Genomic DNA, 12574 nt, shown 5'->3' on the forward strand with positions numbered 1-12574 from the left:
ATTCACTTAGGTGACTGTGCTATTAGTGTATCTTGATATAGAATTTTGCACATGCTTGGCTTTGATATTATACGTATCTTGTAGCTGCTACATCAATTCATTGAAACAAAAGGCATGATGAAAGAGTATATACTGCAGAGGGAGAGTGTTGAACTATGTTATAAACTGCAAAAAATGAGCCCGTAAAGTAATTCACATACCTCCGTTTCTCTGACCCGCTGTTGATTACTCAGATTTAATACTTTATGAAATCTTGACCATGGTGAAATCTTGAATGAAATCTCGACCATGATGAAACCTTGATGTATGCTTTCCAGGTTAGTTGCTTGCATCTTTCTCTTGTTCCTCTACATGATGTGCCATATTTTTCTCGAGTACACCGTTCTTTTACTTGGTAGTCACATATACAATGTGCCCACTGCACTTATAATTAGCTACCGATCAACACAAATCACCGAGCTGTTTGAATGATGTCATAGGACTTAACAGGCTCATATTTCACAGTGTAAAGCACAGTTTGACACTCTCCCTCCTCATTTTATACTCTTGATGGTGGGTGGATTGATGGTGGGTGGATTGATGGTAGGTGGATTGATGGTGGGTGGATTGATGGTGGGTGGATTGATGGTGGGTGGATTGATGGTGGGTGGATTGATGGTGGGTGGATTGATGGTGGGTGGATTGATGGTGGGTGGATTGATGGTGGGTGGATTGATGGTGGGTGGATTGATGGTGGGTGGATTGATGGTGGGTGGATTGATGGTGGGTGGATTGATGGTGGGTGGATTGATGGTGGGTGGATTGATGGTGGGTGGATTGATGGTGGGTGGATTGATGGTGGGTGGATTGATGGTGGGTGGATTGATGGTGGGTGGATTGATGGTAGGTGGATTGATGGTGGGTGGATTGATGGTGGGTGGATTATCCACAGACCAATTTTCCATTTGTTCCAAGGGAGGTGGAACAGGCCAAAGAGTGAGGGGGCCAACTTTGACAGTGAAATTGCACAATGGAATTTGAAACATAATTATAAGATTATTTATTAAACATGATTATGTTGTTATTCTTGGGGGGTCTGGGGTAGTGCTATGCGATAATCATGAATGATTGATTATTGTGAAAAGTTATTATTATTATTGCGACAATTTTCATTATCGCATTGTCACAATAATAGGAAATTTCTGGATACATCTGTAAACTACATGTGACCAACCTGAAGTGATACAATTCCAGGTATAATTCTATTGAACACTTTTAATTTTTTGATACTATATATCTAATCAAAAACAGCCAAGCTGTAAAAAAAGGAGTGCGGCCCTTGAAAAGGCTATGGTGAAAAAAGATGTGAAATCCAAGGTGGCGAGATGTGAAATCCAAGGTGGCGGCCAAGAAATGGCTGTGATGGTAGGTTAATGGTAAAAATTTTAATAACGACAATTCAGGTGAATTTGGTGCCGCTTGGTCAATTGGCACAAAATTCACCAGAATTGTCATTATTAAAATTTTTACCATTAACCTACCATCACAGCCATTTCTTGGCCGCCACCTTGGATTTCACATCTTTTTCACCATAGCCTTTTCAAGGGCCGCACTCCTTTTTTTACAGCTTGGCTGTTTTTGATTAGATTTCACTTCTTTTTGTATTTGTATACCCCAAAGCCGGCCTATGGCCAGCTTTGGGACTTTTCAACCTATATATGTTTCTTTACCACAGGAAAAAGAAAAAGATGAAGCAGATTTTATAAATACTTTAACTCATTCTGATTTTATCAGTAAATGTACAAATTATATATATAATGCATATATCAAGAGTTCATTATATTATGAACTCTTGCATATATTTATTACATGTCAATTAATCCCCACAGGATAATTTGCAGCTGATCTCTCTACTGGGTGACTTGAAATGTAGCTGAACTCTCTCCAGGGTGATCTGTTTGTATGTAGATAAGCTCTTTACAGGATTCTCTCTACAGGGTGACTTGACTCTAGCTGAACTCTCTGCAGGGCTATCTGTTTGTAGTTGAATTCTCTACAGGGTGATTTGTTTGCAGCTGAACTCTCTACAAGGTAACTTCTTCTAGCTGATCTGTCTACAAGGTGACTTGTTTCTAGCTGGTCTCTCTACAGGGAGATTTGTTTGTAGCTGAATTCTCTACAGGGTGATTTGTTTGCAGCTGAACTCTCTACACGGTAGTTGCTTTAATTTGTAGCTGAACTCTCCAAAAGGTGACTTCTTATAGCTGAACTCTCTACAGGGTGATCTTTTCATAGCTGAACTCTCTACATGATGATTTCTTTGTAGCTGAACTCTCTACAGGGTGATTTGATTGTAGCTGAAATCCCTACAGGTGATTTGTTTGTAGCTGAACTCTCTACAAGGTGATACTTCTAGGTGATCTCTCTACAGGATGACTTGTTTCTAACTGAACTCTCAACAGGGTGATCTGTCCATAGCTGAACTTTCTACTGGGTGATTTGTTTGCAGCTGAACTCTCTACATGGTGGTTTCTTTGTAGCTGAACTCTCTACAAGGTAACTTCTTCTAGCTGATATTTTACAGGGCATATTTGTTTGTACATAGCTGAGTTCTCTACAGGGTGATTTGTTTGCAGCTGAACTCTCTACATGAGAGGTTCATTGTAGCTGAACTCTCTACAATGTGACTTCTTCTAGCTGAACTCTCTACAGGGTGAATTGTTTCTAGCTGATCTCTCTACAGGGTGACTTGTTTCTAGCTGAACTCTCTACAGGTGATTTGTTTGTAGCTGAATTCTCTACAGGGTGATTTATTTGCAGCTGAACTCTCTACAATGTGACTTCTTCTAGCTGAACTCTCTACAGGGTGACTTGTTTCTAGCTGATCTCTCTACAGGGTGACTTGTTTCTAGCGGAACTCTCTACAGGTGATTTGTTTGCAGCTGAACTCTCTACATGGTGGTTTCTTTGCAACTGAACTCTCTACAAGGTGATTTCTTTTAGCTGATCTCTCTACAGGGTGATTTGTTTGTAGCTGAACTCTCTACAGGTGATTTGTTTGTAGCTGAACTCTCTACAAGGTGATACTTCTAGGTGATCTCTCTACAGGATGACTTGTTTCTAACTGAACTCTCAACAGGGTGATCTGTTCATAGCTGAACTTTCTACTGGGTGAATTGTTTGCAGCTGAACTCTCCACATGGTGGTTTCTTTGTAGCTGAACTCTCTACAAGGTAATTTCTTCTAGCTGAACTCTCTACAGGGTGACTTGTTTCTAACTGATCTCTCTGCAGGGTGATCTGTTCATAGCTGAACTTTCTACTGGGTGATTTGTTTGCAGCTGAACTCTCTACATGGTAGTTTCTTTGTAGCTGAATTCTCTACAATGTGACTTCTTCTAGCTGAACTCTCTACAAGGTGACTTGTTTTCTAGCTGATCTCTCTACAGGGTGACTTGTTTGTAGCTGAACTCTCTACAGGTGATTTGTTTGTAGCTGAACTCTCTACAAGGCAACTTCTCCTAGCTGATCTTTTACAGGGCATATTTGTTTGTAGCTGAGTTCTCTACAGGGTGATTTGTTTGCAGCTGAACTCTCTACAGGGTGACTTGTTTCTAGCTGAACTCTCTACAGGTGATTTGTTTGCAGCTGAACTCTAGTTTCTTTGTAGCTGAACTCTCTACAAGGTAACTTCTTCTAGCTGATCTTTTTACAGGGCATATTTGTTTGTAGCTGAGTTCTCTACAGGGTGATTTGTTTGCAGTTGAACTCTCTACATGGGAGTTTCATTGTAACTGAACTCTCTACAATGTGACTTCTTCTAGCTGAACTCTCTACAGGGTGACTTGTTTCTAGCTGATCTCTCTACAGGTGATTGTTTGCAACTGAACTCTGGTTTCTTTGTAGCTGAACTCTCTACAAGGTAACTTCTTCTAGCTGATCTTTCTACAGGGTGATTTGTTTGTAGCTGAATTCTCTACAGGGTGATTTATTTGCAGCTGAACTCTCTACAGGGTGACTTCTTCTAGCTGAACTCTCTACAGAGTGATTGATTTTTTTTGCAGCTGAACTCTCTACATGATGGTAGCTTTGTAGCTGAACTCTCTAAAAGGTGACTTATTCTAGCTGAACTCTCTACAGGGTGATCTTTTCATAGCTGAACTCTCTACAGGATGATTTGTTTGTAGCTGAACTCTCTACATGATGATTTCATTGTAGCTGAACTCTCTACAGGGTGATTTGTTTGTAGCTGAACTCCCTACAAGGTAACTTCTTCTAGCTGAACTCTCTACAGGGTGACTTGTTTCTAGCTGATCTCTCTACAAGGTGACTTGTTTCTAGCTGAACTCTCTACAGGTGATTTGTTTGCAGCTGAACTCTCTACATGGTGGTTTCTTTGTAGCTGAACTCTCTACAAGGTAACTTCTTCTAGCTGATCTTTCTACAGGGTGATTTGTTTGTAGCTGAATTCTCTACAGGGTGATTATTTGCAGCTGAACTCTCTACAAGGTGACTTTTTCTAGCTGAACTCTCTACAGAGTGATTGATTTTTTTTGCAGCTGAACTCTCTACATTGTGGTTTCTTTGTAACTGAACTCTCTACAGTGTGATTTGTTTGTAGCTGAACTCTCTACAGGGTGATCTGTTTGTAGCTGAACTCCCTACAAGGTAACTTCTTCTAGCTGATCTTTCTACAGGGTGATTTGTTTGCAGCTGAACTTTCTACATGGTAGTTTCTTTGTAGCTGAACTCTCTACAATGTGACTTCTTCTAGCTGAACTCTCTACAGGGTGACTTGTTTCTAGCTGATCTCTCTACAGGGTGACTTGTTTCTAGCTGAACTCTCTACAGGGGATTTGTTTGCAGCTGAACTCTCTACAAGGTAACTTCTTCTACCTGATCTTTCTACAGGGTGATTTGTTTGTAGCTGAATTCTCTACAGGGTGACTTGTTTCTAGCTGATCTCTGTACAGGGTGACTTGTTCCTGCTGAACTCTCTACAGGTGATTTGTTTGCAGCTGAACTCTCTTACATGGTGGTTTCTTTGTAGCTGAACTCTCTACAAGGTTACTTGATCTCTCTACAACATGACTTGTTTCTAACTGAACTCTCTACAGTGTGATCTGTTCATAGCGGAACTTTCTACTGGGTGATTTGTTTGTAGCTGAACACTTTGCATGATTGTTTCTTTGTAACTGAACTCTCTACAAGGTAACTTCTTCTAGCTGATCTCTCTACAGGGCAATTTGTTTGAGCTGAACTCTCTACATGATGGTTCTTTGTAGCTGAACTCTCTATTAGGTACCTTCTTCTGGCTGATCTGACTACAGGGTGACTTGTTTGTAACTGAATTCCCTACAGAATAATTTGCAATGTAATAAATTATAAATGCAGCTGAATGCTTTATTAGGGTGACTGTTCTATTAGAGTATCTCGATCTCGCATTTGCTACACGTAGTTGCCTTTCGAATCATAACTCAGTGGTTTGTAATCCAATTCTTCTGTACTACTGCAAGGACTTTCTATGATGATTATTCCAGCTACATACTGATTTTCAGCTCATTGCTCTAAGCGGTTTGCCTGATAGACACGAAAACTAATAGTTTTTTATTCATAAAAATCGATCGCGTAATTTTGACACAGGTCGGGTTTTGTGTCATATCTCCGTGGTCTTTATCCCGATTCCTTTCAAACCACAAAAAGGCACTCCTACGATGGTTGCTCCATCTACATAGCAATTTTCAACTGATTCCTCAAAGGAGTTTACCCTGTAGGCGTGACAGACCTTTGACCTTATTTTACGCAAATAATCGGTCATAACTCTGTTAATGTTCGGATTCTTACCAAAGTTGGTACACAGATCCGCCTTAATGAGCCCTTTAAGTGTGCCAAATTTCAGCCTGATCCGAGCACGCATTCGTGTTTTATGGCGGATTTTGTGAAGTGTGCGAAATGAAGAAGAAGAAAAAAACAAAGAAATTAAAACAAAATTTTGTTCGCTCGTATCTCGGAAATGGTTGGAGCGATTTCTTCAAATTTGGTGTGTAGACTCCCCTTACTGGCCGGCACCTCTAGCAAATTTGGTTCCAATCGGATAAGGGATCACAGAGCTACATAGGTGTGAAAATTACGTTTTCTTTCTTCCTGTTAATATACTCACGGGTGGCACGCCGGCTTCTTGGGCCGCACGACATACTACCGTGTGTCTTGATGTAGCTATAAAGCAAGCACAACTGTATAATGAGTGACACAGTGATAATTTATTGGAGACATTTATAGTATCTAATTAGTATACGTAGTCAAGCATCATGATAATCGTGATAATGAGGTACGTTATCGCAATAATATAAATTTCACACTCCTAGTCTGGATGGGGACTTGCCTCCAGGAAAATTTTATAGTTTAGAAGCCCAAGAGAGCAAGGAGAGCATACCATATACATCAAAAGTTTCAAGGTAGAAACTTTTGTAGATGAATGACTATGGCAAGATTTGGAGGAAACTTTTTATTTGCTGATTTGGAGGAAAATGTTTGTATGTAAGGTGATCTATGAAATCTACGAAAATTTTCCACCTTGAAATTTTTTACAAATACAGTATATTTTACATTATTATACTATGTTTTAGTTACTAATTAAGTAGCTAGCTATATAGGTGGAGAACAGCTATTGTCAGCATGTAGTGACCTTTTTTTTTTGTCTTCAACTTTATACAACTGGCCTGGCTCCTTTGGCCTGTTCCACCACCCCTGCCATCATAGATTACTATTTGCTTGGTAGTCTTGTTAGTGCATCAATTATGTAATTAATTGTGTGAGCGGCCGATATTTCTACAACTTTCTCATGACAAAGCAAGCCAAGTAGTTATAAAACAGCTAAGCCAGCTTCTCAAGCAGCATTTTTAGTGGTATTGTAGACCCTTCGCGAAGCAATCAACTAATTGCGTGGGCGGCCGATAAATATACACAGCTTGTTATAGCCTTGTAACCAAACATTTCGCGAATAAGCAAGCCTATAGAGTTACAAAACAGTTAAATAAGCTTGGTAACAATGTTTCTAGTAATCTTACAGTAATATCGCGATAGTAAGCTGTAATTATCATATTGTGATAATGATTTTTTGATCGTGAGTATCGAACTATAAATATTATTGCTCAGCACTATCAAAAAGCTCTCCTGCAATTTATACATACCACATCAAAAGAAAGAAATGGGTGCACCCAGCAGGGCTCAACCCAGAATATTGAGCTAGGGAGGGGGGCAAAGTAAGCCGCTTCGCATTCTAGGGGGGTCTGTGGGCATGCTCCCCCAGGAATTTTTTGAAAATTTAGGTATAAATATATTTAATTTTGGTGAAATTTAACTGTGATGCCATTGAATATTAACCATTCGATCATACAATTTAAACCTTTCCATTTCTCAAGGCTTTAGGTATAAACCTAGAGGGGGCAAAAGCTAACCCAGGGGCCTGTGCCCCTCCGCCCCCCTAGATTAACCCCTGCCCAGTTATATCAATTGTCGTATCCATTCCCTCCTGGAGGAAGACTGAGTGTGGCCCCGACTAGACATTGGGTGACCTGCAGTTCGAATCCTGGGGTTGGAGGGATTTTTTTCCTTACTTTGGCCCCTTTTCTGTTACACCTTATCAGTCAGTAAGTAAGTCAAGTCATTAGGTCTAAGTCCCTGAAATTAGGTTAGGTAATCCTAAGGCTACAGCACATGTTGCTGTCAGACCTTCAGTGCTGGTCACTGTAAAGTGCTAATAATAAATAATAATAGTAAAAGTAAAGTATCCATTATGCTTCGTTGTCAGCTATGTTCAACCCGTTACACAGCAGTACGAATCAAGAACTATTTGAACAAGTTGATGTTGTGCTACTTCTAAAAACCAGGCGCCATGCAGCTAGCTAACTCATCTGGAATAACCATAGACAGTATATACTACTATGAATTAACGAACTATGTATTACTACTTTACAATAGGGTAGTTTGGGTTGTGCAATAATATAATTAGCTATTTCTCGTATTTCGTAATTCATGAAATATTCGTAATTCATGAAATATTCGTAATTCGTTCAATTACGTTGCTATGCACCGCTAAGGAAGCGTTTGTTAAATAAACCGCTTTTACCAACATATTACGTACAAAACTATCTTCTAAACTGTTTTATAGTGTGACTAACGTGTTCTTTCCCACAAATTCTCTCGACAAAGCCTCAAAGCTGCTCTTCATTTTCGTTCGCGTACGTAAGGGATACGCCCCCTTTTAACTCGAAGCGATAGGCTATTCCTGGCAGTGTACGAGGCCTGCACCGTTGTTTTTCAGTTGCTAAATGCCTGAAAACCTCAAGGGGAAGGTAGTCTGAGGAAAGTCACCACACCCGTATTTTAGTCCGCCGAAAAGAAACCACCTCAGAGCAAAGTTCACCTGTGCAGAAGTTTAATACAGACTTCATTTCACTTTTACTTCTTACGTAAAAGCTGCTTTTTATCGTTATTAAACGATTTTGCTCACGTGGGTGCGTACGGACAAACATAGGTAGATAGGTAGATAGATAGGTACACACACACACTTTTACGAAAACAATTTCAGTAAACCAGGCGCATGCCCACAGCCGGCCTTCGGCCGGCTGTGGGCGTGCGCCTGGTTTAAAAACATCTCTGCAATAAAAGTAGCCACTATGAAAAAATATGAATGATTACTGTTACGAAGGGAAGCCATCATGTTCTACCGCCAAATTGGCACTTTTCGCTGTCAGCAAAGATGAATGGGACACAAAGGAGGACTCCATGAAGAATGCATTGTATGTACTGTGGTATGCTAAAAGGCACCTCTCGAGCCAAAGTAACATCAAACAGTGAAAAAATCAAGCCCGTAGCGTTAGCCGTTACAGTCAGTCAGTTACTCAGTCAGTCAGTAGAAAATTCCGTTTAATAATTAAAAAAAAAAATCCGTAGCAACTTGTTGAAAGTGTTTTGGGTCGATTTGAAGACTGGCTTAGGCTTAGTTTTGCCTAATACTGTCTCATCATCATCAGGGAAAAGTGAGGCTGATTTTGGGTGATGTTTTTCATGGGACACACCCACTCCTTTGTGGTCCCTACTAAAGTACTATCGTAATGTATGATACAGTACAGTAGTCCTCTGTATGAGGTCTGGGTTTTTCTGGCCAAAAATATCACCCAAAAACCAGTTTTATAATGCCTTCCTAGTGCCATGGCAGCCTTCAATATAACCCTACGTAAATGCTTCCAGTAATTTTTTTATTTAATGGAATTTTCTGCTGACTGACTGTGACTGCCTGCCTGCCTAGAAAATAATCACTATTCAGCCTCATCTCCAGCAATGGTTCACTGTTAAACCTTACCAGTAGGCCTTTAGAAATACAACTGAAGCCTTTAGTAACAGTTAAAATATGACAAATATTTTTAGAGGTGTTTATTGCATATGAAGATGCTGGTGTAGTAGTTCCAAGTAATTTTGCAGCAAAGAGAGGTAAAATGAATGTTTCATCACTACAGAGATGCCAACTTCTCAACAATTTTAGGAGTGAGTCCTCAAACACTATCAGCAATATGGACTCACTCCACCTAGCTATTCTCCATACAGAACCCCCATTGTTATTTTAGGATGGCATGCACATACAGTTTTATAAAACAGGATTGTTATACAGGCTGTTACAGTGTTAGATACGGATGAGGTGCACTGACTGCCTCCCATAAGTACAGTACAAATAATGGATTACTGATCTGACAGATTTTGACTATCATCAAAGTAACAGAGGTGAGTGTTAAACATTACTAGATTTGGTTTACTTTGAGAAAAACTTGTTAGCAGTTCATTGAATAAAGTTAAGGTTTCTAAAAAGGGGGTTTCATGGAACCCTATTAACCCCCCTGGCAAGGCTTCTTGTTGAGTCATGTATCACAACTGTTAATGGACCCATCATGACTACAGCATTCATACTACAGAGACAACAAATTCTAATTCACAGCTGTGTCAACAAGGTAGTGTAGTTATGAACCAGAAGATGGGTACACAAACACTCCTTCATAAATTCACCACATATAAATAGTGAATGATCCTATGGGAAATTTAGGGAGATTTCTAATATTGTCAAGCTAACCATTCACAACATCCTGACCACCTGGTAGACTCCTGTAAGCGTTTCTAGCGTAAAACAAATGGCTGCAGGTTTGAGTCATGGATTTTTTCTCCTTTCTCCAACTTTTCAAACACACCTTATGTAGCTAAAGTCTTTGAGCAGGCTGTAGGACCAGGTGTCCTACATACCTTCAGCATTTGTGCTGTAAAGCATTAATAGAAATAAATAAAAACAATTGGAAAAATAGCAGCCAAGCACTGTGGCTTCAATATGTAATTCCAATGGCTACATCAACTTTGGTAGAGATTCTAACCTACTAATTTCCAGGCCAAGAGAATCTGTCGGGTACAGTATAGTGGTCAGAAGGTACGTTACTTGGCATGTTCTGATCTAGGTCCCATCCATCTATTCCAATGAAAATTTTCCAGCTAATTATAATGTTTTTAGAAAAGACCGCTCAGATGGTTATGGGGGAGTATTTTTAGCAATAAGAAATAACTTGACCTGTGAAACTTTATCAATTGACTCTCAATGTGAGATTGTGGTGTGTAAAGTTTCTACAAACAGTCCATGTTCTACTATTATATGTTGTGTATACAGACCCCCTAACTGTGATTTAGAGTACCTTCAAGAGTTACGTAAAGTATTAGAATCTTTAGTACTATCCTACCCAAACTCAATGATTTGGATCACAGGAGATTTAAACTTACCCAATGTTGATTGGAGTAATAACGCTGTAACGACTGCTTCTTACTCAACACCTTTGTATACCACTTTTTTGGATTTTATACTAACTTACTGTTTTACACAAATTGTTGACTTTCCTACTAGAGGTAGAAACATTCTCGATATATTTTGTACAAATAGACCAGCTATGATTAATGAATGCTTTCCCATACCTGGCATCAGTGACCATGAGGCACTATACATTCAATCTTACATTTCAATCCCATCACCTTCAAAAATTAAAAAGAAAATTTACCTATGGTCTAAAGCAAACCTCAGTGATATCCAGCAACTCGGATATGTGTTCAGATTTTTTGCAAAAGTGTGATGTGACAGTACCAGTTGAAACTTTATGGCAAGATTTTAAAAACATCTGCAACACTTGTTTAAACAAAGTACCCTCCAAGAATTGTCCATCTACAACCAGCCATCCTTGGATAACTAACAGAGTTAGACGCTTATGCCACAAATAGAAACGTTACTTTAGATATGCTCGACAAAGTAGTCTTCCTGAACACTGGGAGAGATATCAACTAAGTAAAACAGAATGTAGAAGAGAATGCAGAAATGCTCATAATAGATATGTTGCTAATCTTGTCAAAGGAAATTCAATTTGTAAAAAGTTTTGGTCTTTCATTAAAAATAAGAAGAAAGATTATTGTGGCATTGCACCACATTTAGAATCAAATCATCTTGAGTGTGAACCTGAGCTGAAGGGAAAGTTTCTGGGTCAGCTGTTCTGTCTGACCACTAATTGATGGGCTTCATAGGTCATATATTTACATGTAAGTAAGTCATCGACTATTGAAATTAACACGGCCCAATATAAATACACTCACGAAGCATGCCTACAATTTCCCACACTTGCAGGTAAGTGGTACATATTAGCTGTAACATGGACACTTGTGCTTTGCACTGGGGACTACAACTCTTGTGCTTGTGCGAATATATCAGTCATACTCATGTTGCAACTATTACACAAATACTCCAAAAGGATTATACTACAACACCACAAATAAAGTAAATTGATAACACTGCAGTTACCTCTTTGCTGAATGATTGTAAGGCTTCTCCCTTAGCATATCCAATAGCTTTGTAGAGACTATCTCTCTCAGCTTCCATGTCCTTCTCTGTAATATAACAATAATATTGTAACTGCTAGTGATCACTGTACACAACCATGTTGGAATTTAATCAATCAACCTTTGACAGTTTATATATGTGAGTAATTTTACAATTAGATTAGTACACAACTTTTAATACAGTTACTGACAATACCAGTAATAGTAGTAGTGATATTGATACACGGGAGGTTGCCTAGATTTGCAGCTATACTAGTGGACATTGAATTCCTACTCAATTTCTCTCATGTAGCTCACCACCAACAAAATTTGTTGTAATATTTTGGCCTGTACACTATATAGCTCTCTTTGTTATTTTGCAACTGTTGTGCTGTCTTAAGACTAAAATGTCTCTAACAAAATGCTAAGTAACATGTGCATTGACTCGCTGCTTATCTGAGGGTACATCCATTACAGCGTTGAAACCGGGTCGGGTCATCCGGGTCATCTGGGTCCGACCCGGTTTACAAATTATCTGGGTCTGACCCGGATTGGATCACGTGAGAAACGAACTTGTTCGTTTGACGACATGGAAACTTATAAACGCTAGTCGTGTAGCTCTTTTGTGGGCCACACCCACTTATCACGTTACAAACATATGCTCAGCCACGCCTATTTATTAGTAAATGCAGTTTGTAACACAAAAC

The 12574-nt window shown here is 39.3% G+C and overlaps 1 protein-coding gene across 1 annotated transcript in view; it reads right to left on the bottom strand.

The window, feature by feature from the left end:
• LOC136267646 (intermembrane lipid transfer protein VPS13A-like) overlaps positions 1-12574 on the bottom strand; it is a 225998-nt gene that overhangs the window by 7883 nt on the left and 205541 nt on the right. Inside the window, exon 18 of the mRNA XM_066062796.1 lies at positions 11851-11936. Coding sequence (XP_065918868.1) covers positions 11851-11936 — 86 coding nt within the window. The remainder of the gene's footprint in view (positions 1-11850; positions 11937-12574) is intronic.

This window comes from Dysidea avara, chromosome 9 (genome assembly GCF_963678975.1).
Source record: "Dysidea avara chromosome 9, odDysAvar1.4, whole genome shotgun sequence".
Classification (NCBI taxonomy): domain Eukaryota; kingdom Metazoa; phylum Porifera; class Demospongiae; order Dictyoceratida; family Dysideidae; genus Dysidea; species Dysidea avara.